Raw genomic sequence first — 19460 nt, 5'->3', positions numbered from 1 at the left:
TTTGGAGAGGAGGCTGAGACTTGCTAGGGCAGCTGCAGAGACTAGAAGGCGGCAGTGGTGTCATGAGAGCATCTGGCCTCTGAATCTTAGCTCAAACTCAGCAGTGTTTGGGGGCCAGACTGCTAATTTAAGTCCAGTAGTGGTGGCTACCTGGAGGAACTGGAGAGTGTGGGTGATCTTCTAAAAGGTATTCAAAAATTAAAATGATTTTCCATCTGTGCTGGTCTCACAAAATGTGCTGAATTAGGCCTCCCTACTACCAGTTGGAGCCATGACCTAGACCTTCTTTGAGGGCCTTCCGGCTTCCGCTTTTTATTATTTGGTAGTTCTTTTAAGACCCAAACCAAAAGCTAAACACTGTAAACCCCTGAAAGGAGGTCAAGTGGGTATGTGACCAGACAGTGTCTAGAAAGAAGCATGGCTGGTCTCAGAGAAGACTGCAGAGGAACCAAGGGCTGGGCAGGCATCCACATCTTTTCCTGTGTGAACTTTCTTGCCCTCCTGCCTAGGCCTCGTCGTCTTTCTTACTTCGTGTTTTAGGCATCTAGTTTTTTGATATTTTTTTAAAGCATTGTTTGATATGCAACAGACATACTAAAGGAAAAAGAAGCAACTTTAAAAAACAGCATGAAAGTATTTGCCTCATGGGAGTATGTCTAAATCTTGCCCCTACTCAGACCTGAACTTTGTCTTCAGGATACTATGAAAAATAGAACAAATATCACACCAGGCTTTGTCATGAAATCCTGCCTTTGTTCTCTTTAAATGAACTGACCAGATGTGTTTTAACTGCTGGTTGCTTCAAATTATTAGGTCAGTAAATATGTCCTGTTACGGTAACCTCTAACTTAAGATAAAGGGTTAAAGTGCCACCCTGAGTTCAGATGACATGGACCTTAGTCTGTGCTCCACTGCTATCTAGCTGAGTGACTTGGGGCAAGTCATTCCATTCTCTGAACTTCAGAGGATATGTTAGATTCTCTGTTGCAAGCTCAGAAATGAATTTTAACAATCTTAAACAAAATATTTGTTAGAAGGATATCAGAGCTTACCAAATGGATGAAAAAGCTACAAGACCAAACAGAGAACCGGCAGAAGCCAAGGACATTCAAGGAAAGTCAGGGATAGACCGTTCTATACCTTACCACTCTCCCCATGGTAAATGTGACCATTCCCCACTATCCCTACTCCCTTGGTCAGTTGCCTGAGATTCAGGGGGTAGTTTCCAACTGTCCAGGCCTAAGCCACATGCCAGCTTCCTGCAAGGTCTCTTGTAGTTCCAGAGTTAGAGGGCCACCAAGACTGAGCACATCTGGGGAGATTCCCCAGAAGGAGACCAGGGTGAATATTCCAAATGAACAAAAGGAATTTTCTGGGGATTTTTTTTCCCTCCCAATTTGTAGTCTATTGGGAAAGTACCAGGAAAATTAGTCCTGATGGAATTTGTCTTTCAGCCTTGAACAAACAGACCTGTTTCATTTTCCTTCTTAGATTGTAAACAAGTAGGAAAGGGGAAAAAATAGCTGCATCTAAGGGTAGTTGTGCTGGACATTGTGCAACAGAATTTAAATGAAAGATTAGCAGGAACTAAAATGGTCTTATAGTTGTAGTTAATGAGTAAGAAAGGGAACACTAAGCTCCTCCCCACTTTGCAAGTGATTGGTTTACTAATGTACCCCAGCCTCTGCTTGTCTGCAGATAAAGAGAGAAATAATCCTCTGCTAGCATTCATAGGCACGAGTCTGGGAGTTTATGCCCTGGGGGAGAGGGTCCCAGCTATCCATTGCCATTCTAATATTGCCACTTGAACGTATGGCCATGGGTGGCAGGGATGGGTTGGGGGAATGTTTAGTTACAGAGGATAGTACATACAACGTCTGGGTTTGGATTTGCTCCCATCATAATCTAAATCCCTTTAGGATTAAGGAGTCCAGCTTTTCTCACTACCTGGAAGTGTGCTTTTGAATTTTGCAGCCATGTTTCATATATCAAGGCACAGTGACTTTGCCTTCCTATTTTTGGGATTTGGACAGGACTTTTTCAGTAGGCACTAGTATTGATAGCTCTGTAGTCTTTTGGCCTCTAGTCTGATATTTGAAACTTTTTGTTATGAAACTCTCTTTCTATGTGAGGTGGTGACACTAAGTGGGGACATGAATTCCTTTCCACTTAATGGGATTGACAGAGCTGCCCTAGTACCTTGAATCTGAAGATTAGACAACTAAATAAGCAGAGAAAGTTTATCAGGAGAGAGTGTTGTTATGAGGGTGGAATTTTATTTAAAGGTTTCCTGTAAATGAATATTCTTCAAGATAAAAAATATAACAGTTCAGAGGGGGAGGGTATAGCTAAAGTGGTAGAGTACGTGCTTAGCATACATAAGGTCCTGGGTTCAATCCCCAGTACCTCCTCCAAAAATAAATAAATAAGTAAACTTAATTACCTCCCTCCCCCAAAATAAATTTTTTTAATTTTAAAAGTAAATAAAAATTTTAAAAATGTAACAGTTCAAATTATGTGTAATTTGAATTTTACATAAATGCCAAGTAGCTCACTTTGTGCAGTTATGTTATGTACAATCAATATTACACAATAATTTACCTATAAGTTTTGGCTTCAGGCGGAAATGCCAAACAAACTCAAGAATTTGGCATTACAAACATTATAAACATGAAAATCTACTTTCTTCATTTTATGTAATACTTTTATAAAAGTATTACACCTAGTTTCTGAAACGTGATTTCCCGCAGTAAATGATTCATCATGTGTGTTACATGTAAAACGGAAGAATGTCCAACTAACATGTAGCAGTTTGGCCAGGTGTGTCGTTGCTTTGTTTTGCTTCCTTGGCCTTCCTGCTGGTCATGGATGATCACCCTGGCCACATTCCTCAAAGATTATTCTAACTTCAGAGCAGTTAAGTATTTTCTTCCCTTAGTTGACCTTTTCCTCTACACTTTGCCTGAGAAGAAACTGCCAGTTAACAGATTTCATGCTTTAGAAAGTGCTTTTGATCAGAGGGGTTGGCACAGAGTGCTTCCCAAAATTATTTAAAGCAGAGTACTCTTTTCCTCCATTATTGAGACTAAAACGCTCCTATCATTCCCAGTTCTTTTTCCTGCTGTCCAGCCCATCTGGATTCATCTCTCGGCCAGATGTTCTTCATTCCCCTCAGTAAAGTCTTTCTGTTTATGGCCTTGATAGAGGGAACAAAAAAGGAGTGAGAAGGGTTGAGATCTGAATGGTCCTTTTCTTTGAGGTCTGATTCAGTCCTTTTCTGTCACTCCTGTATCTACTCTTAAATTCTATTCTGTTGAAAAGTTCTATAGGGAAGACATTGCATTTCATCTTCCATAAACTATATCATAAAACTAGAACAGCATAGTAGAGAGTGATTCAGAGCACGAACTTCTAGTCAGGCCTTGGTTTGAATCCTTGTTCAGAGGATTGCTAGCTAGCTTGTATGATCTTGGGCAGATAATTTAGTCTCTGAGCCCCTCAGTCTCTTACATGTAAATTAGGGGAAAAAATAATACCTACTTCATAGGATGTTGTGAAGATTAAATGAAATAATGTAAAGTGCTTAGCTCAGTGCCTGGTGTACAGCTGGCATCTGCTCAAGTTAGCTATTATTAGCTCATTTCACATATTAAACTAGGGATAACTTTCCATTTGTTGAACAAGTGATCTTTCGGCAAGAGAGGAGTTGATGTTCAGTTGTATTCTGAGAAAGACTGGGGAACTTCACTGTCACTGTGTTAGAAAGATGACCCTATAAGTGTCATTTCCTTATCAAGCAGCTAATTACTCTCCATCTTTAGATCCAGAGAGTGTTCTTTATCTTGTGTTTTCCTTAATATGGGGATTCTTAGGTCCTTTGGGGTTTGTTTTTAACCTGGGCATCTGCAGTCACATACAGATGGCTGGTCCATGGAATTTACGGGAACAGTCCTCTTCTTCCTGGGCCAGACTCTAGAGCGCTGGTCAGTTCAGAAAACGTGTAAAAGTTTTCACCTGCCTTTCTGAATTTTAAATTAGAGGCCAACTCTATGTTGATTGAATCTTTAGACAGTTGCTTCAGAAAAACTAATATTTACATAAATGAATCTCTTGCTATTCTAGCAAGATATACTAAGCCTTTACCTTACACTAAAGTACAGATGATTAAATTTACATATTATTTTTCTTCATATGCAAGTAAAGCATTTAATTTTAAAGTTGAATTTGGTCCTCCTAAACTCTGGTGGTTGTGATTTTTATTTTTTCACTTCCATGCCACCGTGCTGCTATACCATCTTTGATGATATTTATAGAGCTTGGACTTTTTTGCAGTGATGAAAAGGGATTTTTGTAATTAGCCACGCTTTTCATTCTTGATCCCCTTGTGACCAAGAGGTTATGCCACTTTTGTGATAACTGGGGAGTCATAATCTGAGGTCACAGAAAAAAGAGGATTGAGTGTACCACCCAGAGTGTGTCTGCCATGACTCTCTGGGGGCCTGCACTCCACCTAGTAGGGCAGTCTCCTGACCCAGCTGGATCTGCTGTGCATTTTGTTCTATCAGAAAATTTTATTGAGATTTGCATAAATGATTCAAGTAGAAAGGCATCTTTTCCCTTATACCATATGTGAGTTTGACTCCTGGTCTTTCTTTTACAATCAGGAATTTTCCAGGTAGCTTTGAGTTAACCAAGGGCCCTTGTCCTTCGCACCAACCCTCCCCTTGTGAAATCACTACATACTTTTTAAAGAACACACACTTAAATATGCTTTAAAGCATAAGCAACAAATGTATCTAAGAACAATATTACAGCACTCTAAAACCCAGAAAGTTCATGTATTTGTCAAAGAGAAACTACCTTTTTCTCACAAAAGGAATAACTGAAGTAAGCCCTCAACAAATAGACTTCTTTTGTAGATGTAAAGACCACTTTGTTTACTGGAAACCAAAGTGCCCACAGCTGTAACTTTCTTGGTGATAGGTAGACTATTTCACCTTTATTTTTTAAGCATTTTCATTTAGTAAAGCAGACAGTTGCTGTGTTGGCAGAAGCGTGAATTTCATTTCCTGTCTGTGGCGTACCCCACTCATCCTGTCTCTCAGACATTTTGTCTTAGGTTGTTCCCGTAATGTGAGTGAAACACAGTGACCCACAGCAGGGTGACATGTGCGTACCACGAATGTAACAAGAGACCAGACTTGTGCAACAGGCCACAAGAGCACAACACTTTATTTAAAGATGAAAACAAAATAGGGGCAGCCCCTCCCAGCCAGCATGCAAACTTTTAAAGTAGCCTCTGTGATTCTTATGTGTGTTTTTAGGAGACATGTTCCAGTCCGTTTGGCAAGTTACCTCAAAGGTCTGTCAGCTTCATGTCACATGATTAAAGGGTAAATCTGAGTCAAGGACTGACAGCAGTGCAGAGGTGGTTTAGTTCCGATTGCCAATTAATGTATTGTCAAACATTTGTATTTTACAGTTCAGTAATCTGCCACGTATATTGAATTCTATAACAGTAATTTTTTTTTAACCTGTGAGATGACAGAATTTCTGTTTTCTTGTCCTAAATTACAATTCCTGCTACAGTGATGGGTCAGATAAAACAGTGTGGGAAAAACTCTGGGATGAATTCATTCATCCATCAAATATCTATCAACCACCTAATATGTGCTTGGCACTATTTACAGTGTTGTAGATATAATGCTGAGCAAAATTAAGTCTTGTTCTTCGTGCAGCTTATATTCTGTTATAGGGAGATAACCCCATCAAGTATGCAAGTGAATAAATATAATTTTAGTGTGCGGTAAATATCCCAAAGGAAACAAAACAGAACAACAGGATAGAGTATGATTGGGATGGGGGAAGAGGTGGACAGGCCAAGAGGAAAGTGTCCCAGGTAGAAAACAAAAACACGAAGGCCCTGAGAAGGGGCCTGAAATAAAGAAGAAACAGAAAGAAGGCCAGTGCAACGAGATAATAGTAAATAAAGGGGGAGATGGTATAAGACCAGAGAAGTAACCTCTTACCAGATGTTACAGGGCCTCAAAGTCCAAGCTAAGGACTTCAGCTTTCATCTATACATACAAAGAAAAGCTGTTGAATAGTTTTAAGCAGAGAAGTGATATTAGATGCTATATAACTCTATATTTTAGAGCACTCTGGTTGCTGTTTGGTAAGTGGATAGTAGCAATACCAAAGTATTTGCAGACAGACCAGTTTAGAGGCTTTTTGCTGATATAATGTCTGGGATTAGTTTCACTTCAGGGACAATGCAAAAGAGGTGAAAATATAGGAGAAACAAGATTGGCCATGAATTTAAGCTGAAACTTAGGAGAACATCAGAGTTCATTACATTTTTTTCCTCTACTTTTGTGTATATTTGAAATTTTCTGTAATAAAATGCTTTTAAAATCTTATTTTATTTGGGGGGGAGGTAATTAGGCTTATTTATCTATTTATTTATTTTTAATTTAATGGAGGTACTGGGGATCAAACCCATGACCTCGTGCATGCTAAGTATGCACTCTACCTCTGAGCTATTCCCTCCTCCCTAAAAAAAATTCTTAATAGTAGTCTGAGTGAAAAACAGTGGTGCCATGGACCATAGTCAGAGTGGTAATGGAGATAAGTAGGCAGATTCAAGATATATTTGAAAGTAAATCTCATAGGTCTTGCTGATGGATTAGATATATATTGTTGGAGGGAAATAGAAAAACCAGTGATGATGGTTATATGTTTGTCCTGAACAACTTGGGTGGATGAGGCTAAGGATTAGGTAGCACTGAAGAGCATATTCACAATCTTCGAACCCTTCATTATGTGTTTCTAAACTTTGCCATTAGTGATTTAAAAATTCTATCCTTTTTGGTTTCTGTAGATAACCGTAAAAGGCTTAGTCTGTTGATATTATGTGATAGGTATAACTTCTGTTTTCTCTGGATATCCACTAGTAATTGTATTTTGAATAGCCTGTATCCTGAGCAGTAATTCTCCATGTCTGTTGAGCCATCATTCACATGAAAGATGGTGTTAACCTGGAGGGCAAACTCCATGGGTTAAACACATTTCCTGGGCACTACTCCTTTTCAGTGCATGTGGAAATGCAAGTTTGTGAAAGTAAAATTTTGAGTAACACTTTAGTGTGATGTGTGTGTATTTTATAAATAAATCTTTTTTGCAAGCTTTGGATCTATTATTAGTAGCTAAGTATAGCAACATATTTCACATCTGATTAGAACTCTGTTGAAATGCCATTATTGACAACCATAGATCTATTAGATCTATTACTTATTAAATTAATATTTATTAAGGGCACCACCCTAAGAAGCTTCTTATTATTATTGACTCCTCACAACAGCCTCATTTATTTACCTGTTTCATAGATAAAGAAATTTAGGCCCCCTCAAAATTCACTCAGGTAAGAAGTAGCAGAGCCAGGATTCAAACCCAGGCAGTCTGGTTCCGGAGGCTTTACCCTTTTGTTTCCAGAGCCTTCACTCTTAATTACTACCATGTAATGTGTATAGAATATTATAAGTTTTATTTCAGAAAAATTATCTATAGTAGACAGGACTGTGTGAGTAACCAGAGTCCCTTTTGATTTTATTTTTACTTTATCACATGAGGTTGGAACTTTAGAAGAGGGAAGAGAAGATAATCCCAAAGGGGTCTCCATCTAACTCTTTGATTTTATTTATTCGTTTGTTTGTTTAGTTATTTTTCCTTTTTCCTTACAGCATCAGCGAGAGCTTTCTAACTGTTAAAGGTGCTGCCCTTTTTCTACCACGAGGAAATGGCTCATCCACACCAAGAATCAGCCACAGACGCAACAAGCATGCAGGTAAAGTTCCACGTATTCTGTTCCTTTCTTAGTTTCTTTGCCTTTTGTTTTGTTCTAGAAGGCTAACTAGCTCATCCCCATTTCTCAAAGAGTTCTGTAGTAGTGAAAAAAAGTATTGTACTATGCTGTGATCACTTTTCTTTCACCCTCACAGACCATTTTTCTGGCACTTAACAGAATGTCTTGTACAGGTAGTAGATGTTTGATAAATTTTTGTTGGAAAAATAATAAGGTACAAAGATACTCTAATGAAGTCATGTGAGTTCCCAATTAAGGTTTTGATAATCAGCTAAAAGATGGTCACATGTTCCCTCAGATCCTATGCAAAATCACCTAACCAAAGATTATGTTTCTTTTTTCTGTCTACTCTCTAGTGATATTATGAGGAGAATGATATGGTATATTATTAACATAAATAAATTCAGTGTTACTATTGTGATAACGAATTATATCGCATGTTGGAATACTAGTTCTTAAATGCCAGAGTCTAGTTCTTGATTGTCACACTAAAAAGACTGGAAAAATTTAAATCAGAGGACTTTTGTAGACACAAGGAGTCATCAAATAAATGTTCACTTAGGAATGAGTATAATACTCTGATTTTGAAATAACCTGCTAATAATATTCTGTACCTAATTCCAATGTGAGGCTTTTTTCACCACAGATCGAAGCAATTCTCAGACACCGGCTGGGTGTCCTATAGCTCAACTCAGTTCTAACATTGTCTTCCTAGAAATAGCATCAGATTTCCCAGGTTAAGGGCTCAGTAGTATAAGACCATCCCCTCTCCCCCCACATCAGATGCCAATGACAAGTCCAGGTTGTCTGTAGATTAGAGGTTCCAGTGCCCCTTTCCTTGGGTTTGTTTAATTTGCTAGAGCAGCTCACAAAACTCAGAGAAACATTTTATTTACTGGATTACTGGTTTATTATAAAAGGATATATAACTCAAGAACAGCCAGATGGAAGAGATGCTTAGGGCAATGTATGTGGGAAGGGGCACAGAGTGTGTGCCCTCTCTGAGTGTGCTCCCTCCCAAAATCTCCACATGTTCACCAATCTGGAAGCACTCTGAACCCTGTCCTTTGGGGATTTTATGGAAGCTTCCTTGAATTAGCATGGCTAATTTAAATTATTGTCTTTTGGCAATCATTTCACCCTCCAGCTCCTCTCCCCTCCCCAGAGAAGAAAGTTCCAACCCTCTGATCACATGGTCAGTTCATCTGGCAACCAGCCCCCATCCTTAGGTGCTGTCCTAGAGTCAGGTCATTAATATAACAAAAGACACTTTCATTGCTCTCATCACTTAAGAAATTCCAAGGGTTTTAAGAGCTCTGTGCCAGGAACTGGACAAAGACCAAATATATATTTCTTACTGTAAGCCACAATATCACACCCACTAACAGTAGTATATGCATTTATATTTCCATAGATAATATGGATTTCTCTAAAGTCAGGTGCATCGGTACTGATGAGGTTAAGAAAGAACTGGAGAAAGTATGTCTAGGGAAAGAGGTCTCCAGGTATAGGACAGCTGCAGTTTGGGAAGATAATCAGCCTTATGCCTCTCTTCTAACAGCAAGCCTAATTTGTGTCATTTTGGGGAAAAAATATAAGTCAACCTGAGGACAGTAATTAGAGAAATCCTGATCAATTCTATGCAAAGAGTGTTTGCTTGTTGTTCAAAATGTACCACTTTGATGATGTGTGTTACCTCCAAGAGTGGAAGAATTTGGAATTACTAGGAAGAAAACAAAGACTGTAAACCTTGAGTGTGTGGGTGAAAGCCAGAAATACTGGATCGCATTGAGCCAGTAGTTGAGTTTAGCTCCAGTCCAGATAACCTTAGCTATTTTAGTGGCTGCCCTACTTTTTGTTTGGGCCTTCATCTAGTTGCAAATGTAGCAGCTCAGAATTATAATCCATCTCATTGGACGTTTTTATCCTCCTACCAAAACTCTCCAGCTGTGGAAAATTTATTAAAGAATCAGAGGGAAAAGCTCTTTTGAAAATTATGCTCTGGATTACATTTTCTAAAAACCTCCCTCTTCAGTGCCAACCACCAAGGTTGAGGGGACAGTTCCCCCCAAAATTTGAATGCACAGAGGAAGTAGACCAGCTGAGCTTTGCGTTTCTGTTTGGTGTGACTATTTATCACTTACAGTAAAAAGAAGACAAAATATTGATTTAAATCCAGCTTGTCTAAATGAGCTGTTAGGCAGATTGCTCTGTGGTGTGTGACGGTAAGTGGGGTCAGTGGTTTTTAAAGCTCCTGGCCCTGGTTGGTCTTTTTCTTTGGTCAGACTTCCACACTCTGCTGCCACCCAGGTTTCTACTTGACCTTGTTCACTTAGCTTTCTCTATACCAAAAAGAAAAGCAGGTTTAACACAAACTGAATGGACTTGATTCGTGATCCAGACCAGCACAGAAGAGGCAGCATGAGTATAAATGCAGCTAGCTAACAGGGGAGGTGGGTATAGCTCAGTGGTAGAGTATGTGCCTAGCATGCACATGGCCCTGAGTTCAATCCCCAGGATCTCCATTATGGGAAAATAAACAAATAGAAATCTAATCACCTCCCCCAGAATAAAAATTAATAAATAAATGCAGCTAACAAAGCTAGGTCTTCACATAAGCTGGAGTTCCCTTGGCTCAGCCGGCAGGAACTGAAAGATGATGGCAGAATTGAGAACAAATCAAGGACTTAACTCTAACTGTATTTTCTTATGCATGTTTCTTGAACTAGTTAGAGTTTTATCTGGGCTTCGTTAAAAAATACCTAGGTGCTTTTTTGTAATCGAAAAGTGATATTATGCATGAATGTCTGCTAACATTTTAAAAGGAAACAAGAAAAGTTTTAAAAATCAAACTGAAATCTAAAACTTAGCTACTAGCAGTGAAGTAGTGGGAAAAAAAAAAATGTTGGGGAAGGATCTTAGTGGTACAGGTATATCGCCTCTATTAGTCTCTTCGAAGACTGGTAGGAAATACCCAGTTTGCTCATGGCAATTCTTTTCACCACTAACAAAGCTTACCGAGCTTCCACATACCCAACTTTCATAAGAAGTTTTACTGCAGGAGTAGGGCTCCCTGGCTTTTGTTGGACCTTCTAAGAAGCCATCTGGATCTCGGAACCAGTTGTGCTTGGAGTGGGGACTCAGGATTACTGTTGGCTCTAGAAATTCTCCATCCTAAAAATCCTTTTCTCAGGTTATTTGTCCTGATAAAATGAAAGGAACTCTAATTTTTAAAAAACCTCAGCTGCTTACCTCAATTGTAATTTGTAACTGTAGTCACTCTTCATTGTTTATACTAACACTTTGTCTCCTCACACTGGTTCTTTTTTTTTTTTTTTTTTTGACAGCTTTATTGACATATAGTTCAAATACCATATAATTCACCAGTTTACCCATGTAACATGTACATTTCGGTGATTTATTTAGTATATTCAGAGTTGCACAACCTTCATCACAATCTAATTTTAGAACATTTTCGTCACCCCCAGAAGAAACCCAGTCCCCATTAGCAGTCACTCCCTCTATCCCTGACCCTCCCTCCTAGTCCTAAGCAATCACTCATCTACTTTCTGTCTCTGTACATTTGCCTGTTCTGGGTGTTTCATGTAAGTGAAACCATATAAGCGATCTTTTGAGACAGGCACCTTTCACTTGAGACATGACCCCTTTAAAGGCTCATCCATTTATACTGTTATGTTATGCAGTACTTTGTTCCTCTTTATAACCAAATAATATTCCAGTATATGGATCACATTTTATTTACCCATTCATCAGTTGGTAGACATTTGAGTTTTTTCCATTTGGGGGCTAGTATAAATAATGCTGCTATGAACATTTGTGTGTAAGTTTTTGTGTGGACATATGTTTTCATTTCTCTTGGATTAATGACTATGAACCCGCACTGGTTCTTGCACATGAGACTTAGATTCTCTCTCTGGGTTTGAAGAATAGCAGAATGGACCTCGCCAAACATAATGATTCCTCTTTTTAATTTTGAAAGTTGAAAGATTCTGCAATAATGGAATTGGTTAGAAACTAGCAGTAAAATGGAAAAGAAAAAAAAAGGCAAGAAAACTATTCTTGAAGGGAAAAAAGCAAAGGCTTTCCAACTTGCTGACCTTGTAGACAAGTTGCCAGCCTACTTCTTCCTCTCTCCACTTCTTGCACATATCAGTATTTCATCGCATAATTAACAACTATGTAGTTACCTAGAGGAAAATTATGAATGTGGATTCCAAGACCAAAGTGAGAACAGGTTACACTAGCGTCCATGATTATGCGACTATGTCAGTCATTTTAGATTCCTGAGAAAGGGCTGGACCTGCCTGAATGGGCAGGAATGAAGTTTTATTTGTTCTCTGATTGTCATCATCATGACAGCACATTATCTAATTGTCTCCCACTAGCCAAAGCCTCAGATTTCCTTGTACAGAATAGGGAATATGAGGAAGTCTATAATAGTTTAAAACAAAGAAATTTCAACTTAGTTTTATAGAATGTATAAAAACAAGTGAAGACTGAAGTAATGGTTGGCCACTTTAAAGCACCTAATAATATGTTCACTAGAATATATACCCCTTGGATTCTGCTATATTTAATTACTGTCATTTTAATATCAGCTACTAGTATGAAAATCATTTTAAGCTGTTGACACTATTCTAGGGGGAATCTTAAAAACCTTCTTAGATTAAGTGCAACTGAAGATTACAGTTACAGAAATGGGAAAATCAAAATGGTTAGCTTCTTGAAAGTGAGGGATAATTCTAACACTGCATACCATACATGCCATTTTCAAGATTCCCTTGATGCTACCTTTACTGGGCCTGAAAGCACAGCCAGTGCTGCCTCTGCCCAGCAGATTCACCATCGCTCTCAACATCAGTCAGTACAAAACTGTGATTGGTTTCAAGTGCACCTGCCATAGGAAAAACATAAAGCAAAGTTTAATGTAGTATAGACTTAAAAGTGAATGTACAGAGATGCAATCTGCCATTCATAGTAAGACCCTCACTCAATTTCTATGTCTAATTAGAGTCCTTTAGTGAACCAGAACCTTCTTTTACACAAGTTATTAGGGCAGAAGGAATCCTCTCTGTTGATATTACAATGGAGAATAATTATTCTTTGTTTTATAAATTTCACTAGGTGATCTCCAACAGCATCTCCAAGCAATGTTCATATTACTCCGCCCAGAAGACAACATCAGGCTGGTAAGTTAGTGATATTATAACTCTCTTCCTCAAAAGACATTATTAAACAGTTATTTTTTTATGTCCCAACACAGTGCTGAGAACTATGTGGAATAGAAAAGAAGAATGGCATGTCCCCATCATCAAAGAACTTAGAATGTATTTGGGGATGTGGCTAATCTGAAGTGATATGAAATAATTTGATGGTTCAAGACTTGGTGAGTGCCAGTTTGTAGGTTATTGACCATAATACCAACTGAAATTCAGAAAAAAAGAAAACTTGGGGACTTGACCCAGTTGAGGAAGTGCTCGAGCAGGGTCTTGAAAGATGCTGAGATTTAGATTGGCAGATAGAAAGAAGACGGTCATTCTAGATGAGGGCATGACTGACGCAAAAGCACACATAAGAAGGACAAGGAGGGAGTAAAGTGGCCAAGGATTATGCTGGTCTCAGAGTCAGGAAACCTGGGCTTAGAGACAGTCATGTGACGTTGGACAAGTTCCTTAGCCTGTCTTTGCCTGCCTCCCTATCTCTTTTCTACCTCTCACAGTTGAGAGAATCAAATGGACATTAAAGCATATTGAAGAATGTAAAATGCTGCCTAAATGTGGGAATTATTGTTACTGTAGGGAAGGTAAAATACAAGGAAACAAGGCAGACAAATAGGGACTTAATGCTCCAAACTAGAGATCTCACACTAGCGGCCCATAGGCCAGAGATGTTTTGTTTAGACTACACAGTGGTGGTGGTGGTGGTGGTGGTTTTAAATCTGAGCCAGAATTTTAAAGTTGGGTGATTTCACATAAAAATCCTGACTTGGGGCTCTTCTTCAAAAACCAAAAATTCTGGCAATACCGTATTCTTACAGAGCAAAACTTGGCTAGACTTGGTGGAGAGAGGGCATTGGCGTGGCCTGGGTTCCTAATTTACTGTAATCCCTATGTATCCTGTTGTCTCCTGCATGCGAAAGCCAAATGTCACCATCTGTCATCACTACTTCACTATTTTATAGTAGAACATCTCATAAAAGTAGGAAGACGAAAGTGAGATAAGTATGTTTCTTTGTGAAAAGTGAGAAGTATTTCTACCAATTTAGTGGTCACACGGCTACTTCACTCATTGACATTCCCTATCTGACCCTTTGGGATCTGAGGTGGTACCTCTGCCTCTTCAGTAAGCAGTAGTGAAGCATTTCAGGTTTTTGAGCTAACGAATTACATTTTAGGAAATACTTACTAAAGATTCCTCAGAAGCTAACACAGAATAGAGGGGAAGAGGCAGCACTCTTAAATCAGGAAGCTTGCTGGGTAGTTATTGCCTTAATTCAGGTGTGTGATGATGGGCCCTACTGGGCTAAGGTGATAACTTGAAAACTGTGCTTAATGTATCTGTGGAAATCCAAATAGTTGATCTCTACTTTCTGTTCAGGAAGAGAATAAGTAGGATACAAGAATGACTGTGGAAAGTTGGTGATCAGGCCTCTGAACTGTGTGGTAATTACTGATTCGTCATTCATTTAATCCTCTCTGTTTAAATTCTCTCATTTTTTTTCTCTTGAATGCTGCCTCTGTGGCCTTCCTGACATGGCCACTAATTTTTGTTGAAAAACTCATTTTGAAATTTAAAGGAATTGAAATAAGATACCCTTCCATAGTTCTTTTATACCCTAGTCCTAAAGTAGCATACACTTATATAAATCTTGTCTGTATTTCTTAGTATACTTCTATCTTAAACACTTCTTTGTAAGTGAAAGAAGTGGGATGCAGTTCTTACAGCATTAATATTCTAAAGCAGTGATGTTCAAACTTTAGAGTATGTCAGAATCACCTGCAGATCTTTGTTAAACTGCCACTTGCTGGACTCTACCTGAAGAGTTTGATTTGGAGAGGGTGAGGCAGTGATAACTTACATTTTTAACAAGTTTCCAAGTGATGCTGATGCTGCTGGTCCAGGAGTCACACTTTGAGAACAGCGCCTCTCAAAACCCATAGTAATGGTCACTTGCCCATTCTAGATGTCCAGTAGAAATAGTTCCCCAAAACTGTGTGGTTTGGTAGAGCAAAAGCTAAGGTCTGTCACTCACTTTATCTTTTTCTTGTTGATAAACTTCCCGAGTTTGGATTGGACCTCTAAATGTTCAAGTAATATTAATCACAAGAGACTTAGGAGAACATAAAGGAGCAGTTAGGAAGGCAGAATTGGCAGTTAAATTTTTTCTTTCCTGCTAAAACATGCAGCTTCAGCTGCTTTACATTTATAAAATATAAATTCAAAAAATGTAACTGACGCCTTTGAATTAATTCAGAGTTCAAGTGACAAGCCATTTTACAGTTGTTTTGAATTGTTACAAACACATAGTCATTATGTTTCAGATTATTGAGTGAGTCATCTTCAAGAAAATGAGTGAATACATTGTGTGACTTTGGACAAATTAGCACTTTTCTAACTGAAAGGAGCATTTGTAAACTCAAAGCAAAGCCTTTTGTTTTGAGTTAAATTTGGAATGCTGAAACTCTTATCCTGGGGATTGTGCATAAGGTTAAAAGTTTGATAGTCAACTGAAAGCCCTGTCTTTATTTTTTTTTAATAGCCCAACAACAAATAGAGGCACTAAATCCTACATTTTGCTTTAGCATTGAAAATAGGACTAAACGAATTTTTCCTCCAGGGAAGCTCTGCATTGCAAAAACAGTCTTGAGCATTAACTTTAGTTCTTAGGAAACCCATGGCTGATAAAATGAGGACAGTGGTTTTACAGCACTCCTGCACATTATCAAAGGCCCATTTAATTAAAAAAAAAAAAAAAAAAAAAAGACTGGGAAATTAAGAACTTTCCTAAAACTTAAAGTAACTTCAACTAATGTTCTTAACTGGGTGAGGTGCTGGTAAGGTACTAAGAGATGTTTTTGAGTAATTTTCAGGAGAGTTTAAGAAAATGAGGAGTTCTTTGGTTTTGTTATAGTACTTTGGTTGTTTGTTTGTTTTTTTTCCAAAAAGAAAGCAGGTTTATTTATTTATTTTTTTTTTTTGAAATAGTACAGAAAGGCATAAAGAACAAAGTAAAACTTACTCTGTATCCTATACTCCAGAAAAACCATTCTTACTATTTGGATAAGTATCCTCCTAGTCTTGTGTGTGTGTTTAAGAGTACGTGTCCAATTCTCTGAGATCTGTTCTTACCAAAGTGGATCAGTGATGAAAATAGCCAAATCTGAGCATCATAAAACCTTGCCTTCTACCTAACACATGGTATCTGTAGTTCTGAGAAGCAAAAGTATAATTTAAAACAGTAAGGGCTCCTGTGTAGGGTGTGTGCTTGTAAAGGTGTCAGTGGATCACTGAAGACTTGTCAGTGGTTGAATGAGATTGAGGGTAGGGGGACGGGGTTGTATGTGTATGAAAGGCTAGTCAGTTCTGAGCAATGTTGAAAAGGTTTTACCACTGACCTTTATAACTAGGAAGGTCTCGACACCAGATCTGAGCCCAGAAAGGAGAGGAGAAAAAAAAAAGTCTCTCATGTAAGAGTGTCTTTTTCTTCTTTTTTTCTTTTTTCTTTTTTAACAAAAATAAGATAAAAAATATAAATGTTGTTTTATAAGCTGCTTCTGTCATACTTTATTGTATGTATCCTTCTGTATCAGTAAATGAGTCTGTTTTTAATGGCTACACAGATATAAGCCATAGGGTTTTTTTATTTTTTAAGAATTTTGTAGAGATTAAAAATGGTAATAAAATCCAGAGACTCCCTCAAGCTCTGTTTCTTTTGAAGACAGTGTTCTTTAGGTTATTAGTGTCACATCTGAAGTCCATTTTAATTTTAGATAATGACTTTGCTTTGTTCTTTTGGCTAGAATTTAATATTTACATTCTTTTGAAACCTTTCTCTGATGGGCTGGGTGAGCTGCCTGTCTAGACGTTGGACCTTTATAATGTGGCTTCCCTGAGCATAAACATTGCATGCAGGGGCCTGATGTGAGACTCTTGGTGGAGAGAAATTAAAGACAAAGGTGCAGTGTAGACTTAAGAAGGAGTATTTCCTGATGTTGGATGATGCCGAGGAGAGAAGTTATTATATCAGACAGTGTTTGTGAACCGCTCATAATGAGATTTAAGCATTTAAGTGCAGAAAGTTTTAACATCATTCTCTGATAGATGAATTTTGCAAACAGGTTGGGTTTTTCTCTTTCAGAAGTAAAGCTGAGGCAGGAGATGACTTCTCAGGCCTACGTCAGTCGTAGGATTGCTGGGTCCAGTTCACCTGAAACTTGTGTTAGGATTCCAAAGTTAGCAATTGATGGAATTTCTTGGACTAATTTTCTCAGTTGCTAGTGCTGCCAAGTTTTAAAACCCAAAATATTATTTTATTTAGACAATTAAAATAAACTTCAGTAGTGTGCTTTTCAGTGAGAACTTTAATCAAATTCATCTGAATCATTGTCTTAGTCCAGTCATCTCTTCCATGTAAGTTCTGGAAACTGAGGAAACAGAAATTGCTGCCAATTCTGATATTAAGGTATTATGAACAAGCTGCCATTTTAAATTATATTTCTCTGATTGGCTTGATGAACTAAATTCGATTGTTAGATTTTGTTCATCTTCTCCCCAACAGAGGAGTAAAATAAACCTCAAATCAGCGTGAGTATTAAATTTTTCTTTATGCTGTGGCTCTTACATTTTTATTTAGTTCCCTAATCTAGAATCTTGACAGAATTTTGAAGCCTCAGGTCCATCCCCTGGCATTGCAAAAAAATTTTCTGTAAAAAAAATATCATCTTGTCCTTAGGACATAGGTGTTAAATTAATATCTTGGTTCCTGACCCCCTGATTAAAGCTCAACTTCCCTTAAGTAAAAATTTAGTCATAACTATAGATACTATTTAGAGGTCCACGATCAAATCCAAGACCTCTAAAGTGCTATTCTCCATCTAAAAAGCTTAAAATTGAATGAATCTGAGATGTGCCAGTTACTCAAGCCTAAGTCAGTGTGAGATGACTGGGGCCTTTCCTATTAGGTTTTAGATCTTCTGTTATGATTAAATTAAGCAAGGGAGGGCCAGATGTTTAAAATGCTCTTTATATGATAAGAGAGACAGGCAGACAGACAGACACATCTCATCTCTCTTTTAAAAGAGAGACAACTAATGTTTGCACTGAATATCACAAAGAAACTCTTGCTGCCCACCTGTGCTCACCTGCTAATTAGGCCTGATACCTTGCCTGATAGGTAATATTTATGGAGGGACTTGTTTTGTTTTGTTTTGTTTTATCAGCTTCAGCTTAGCCAATCAGTCACCACTCGTTGATGTAGAAATTGTAGACAAATGATCAGAAGCACAGTTTGGTTGTTCCCATGCCATTTGTATGTGAGCCTTGCCAGAATTTCTCAGAGCTTTGACAGAGGAGAAAATAGACTCTAACATATGTATTCAGGAAATTGACCAGTTAGCTCAGAGCTTGCCAAAGCAAGCCCAAGTTTAGTTGTGCAGTAGTATCTAAGATCTTGTTTATGAGAAATTCTAGTTTACCTGCACCAGGTTTCTGGTTAGTTTGGTATTTTGTGGAGTGTTTCTAGAATCATAGAGTCAAGTCTGTCTCCCAGTCCTCCTCATGTGCATTTACTGTTATCCATAGCTCTACCTGTATAATGCTTGGTCCCAGCCCACTAGGGCTAGACCTTCGTCTATTTAAATATTAGTTCTTCATAGCTTCTCACAAGTGAATTTGGTTTGAAATGCTCTATCACTTCATGGAACGTAGGAGTAAGCAGCCCAGCTTGTGTACTTGGCACCAGAATGGTGGGCATTACAGTCTTGTTGTATCAGCCCTTATTATAAACAGGCTTTAATGTAGTCACTTCTGCCATTTGTGCTTCCATGTAGCTTTTCCTAGGAGTATCAGAATAGAGACAAAACAAAACAGCCATGGGAGTCTCATCTCTACCTCGCTAAATGGGTCATTTGAGCTCTGTAACTGTCTTTTTTTTCTCCTGTCTGGCTGCTTTTGGAACAGTCACAGAGTTAAGGGGAAGGAAACTCTAAGAAGAGCTGCACTGAAAGAATTCCAAATAGAAGTTTCTGTCAAATTTGTGGCAGGTGCCTTGAGCCAGTTGATGGGATTAGAGCTCATTCTCTTCTGAGATAAGGAATGTGGGGGTGTGGGAGTATATTATACAGAGGTAATTGCCTCCAGTGCACATTTTCCTGGCTTTTTATTGACAGAAAAAGAAGAGTAGTCTAGACTGTACACTCCATGAGGGCAGGAATCAGCTGTCTCTCCGATCGTTGAATCTGATCATTGAATCCCCATTGCTGCTCTGATCATATACACTGTAGATACATAGTAAATATTAGAATGAATGTTGACTAGAAGCCATTTTACTTTATTTTTAAGGTTTATAAAGTATCTTTTT

At 38.2% G+C, this 19460-nt stretch overlaps 1 protein-coding gene and 2 non-coding genes across 6 annotated transcripts in view; all 3 read left to right on the top strand.

The window, feature by feature from the left end:
* Positions 1-19460, top strand: part of SSH2 (slingshot protein phosphatase 2) — a 216488-nt gene that overhangs the window by 150601 nt on the left and 46427 nt on the right. For all 4 annotated transcript variants that reach the window (XM_010958240.3, XM_045519020.2, XM_045519019.2 and 1 more), the window contains 2 exons: positions 7740-7843; positions 13007-13071. In XM_010958240.3, coding sequence (XP_010956542.3) covers positions 7740-7843; positions 13007-13071 — 169 coding nt within the window. The remainder of the gene's footprint in view (positions 1-7739; positions 7844-13006; positions 13072-19460) is intronic.
* On the top strand, positions 16239-16318 carry LOC123617820 (small nucleolar RNA U2-19). Its single transcript, XR_006726079.1, has one exon. It is a non-coding gene; the product is annotated as a small nucleolar RNA U2-19 (small nucleolar RNA).
* Positions 16468-16537, top strand: LOC123617819 (small nucleolar RNA U2-30). Its single transcript, XR_006726078.1, has one exon. It is a non-coding gene; the product is annotated as a small nucleolar RNA U2-30 (small nucleolar RNA).

The sequence above is a fragment of the Camelus bactrianus genome, chromosome 16 (assembly GCF_048773025.1).
Source record: "Camelus bactrianus isolate YW-2024 breed Bactrian camel chromosome 16, ASM4877302v1, whole genome shotgun sequence".
Taxonomy (NCBI): Eukaryota; Metazoa; Chordata; class Mammalia; order Artiodactyla; family Camelidae; genus Camelus; species Camelus bactrianus.
The sequence above is the reverse complement of the archived record's forward strand: the minus strand, read 5'-3'. Positions and strand labels throughout refer to the sequence as shown.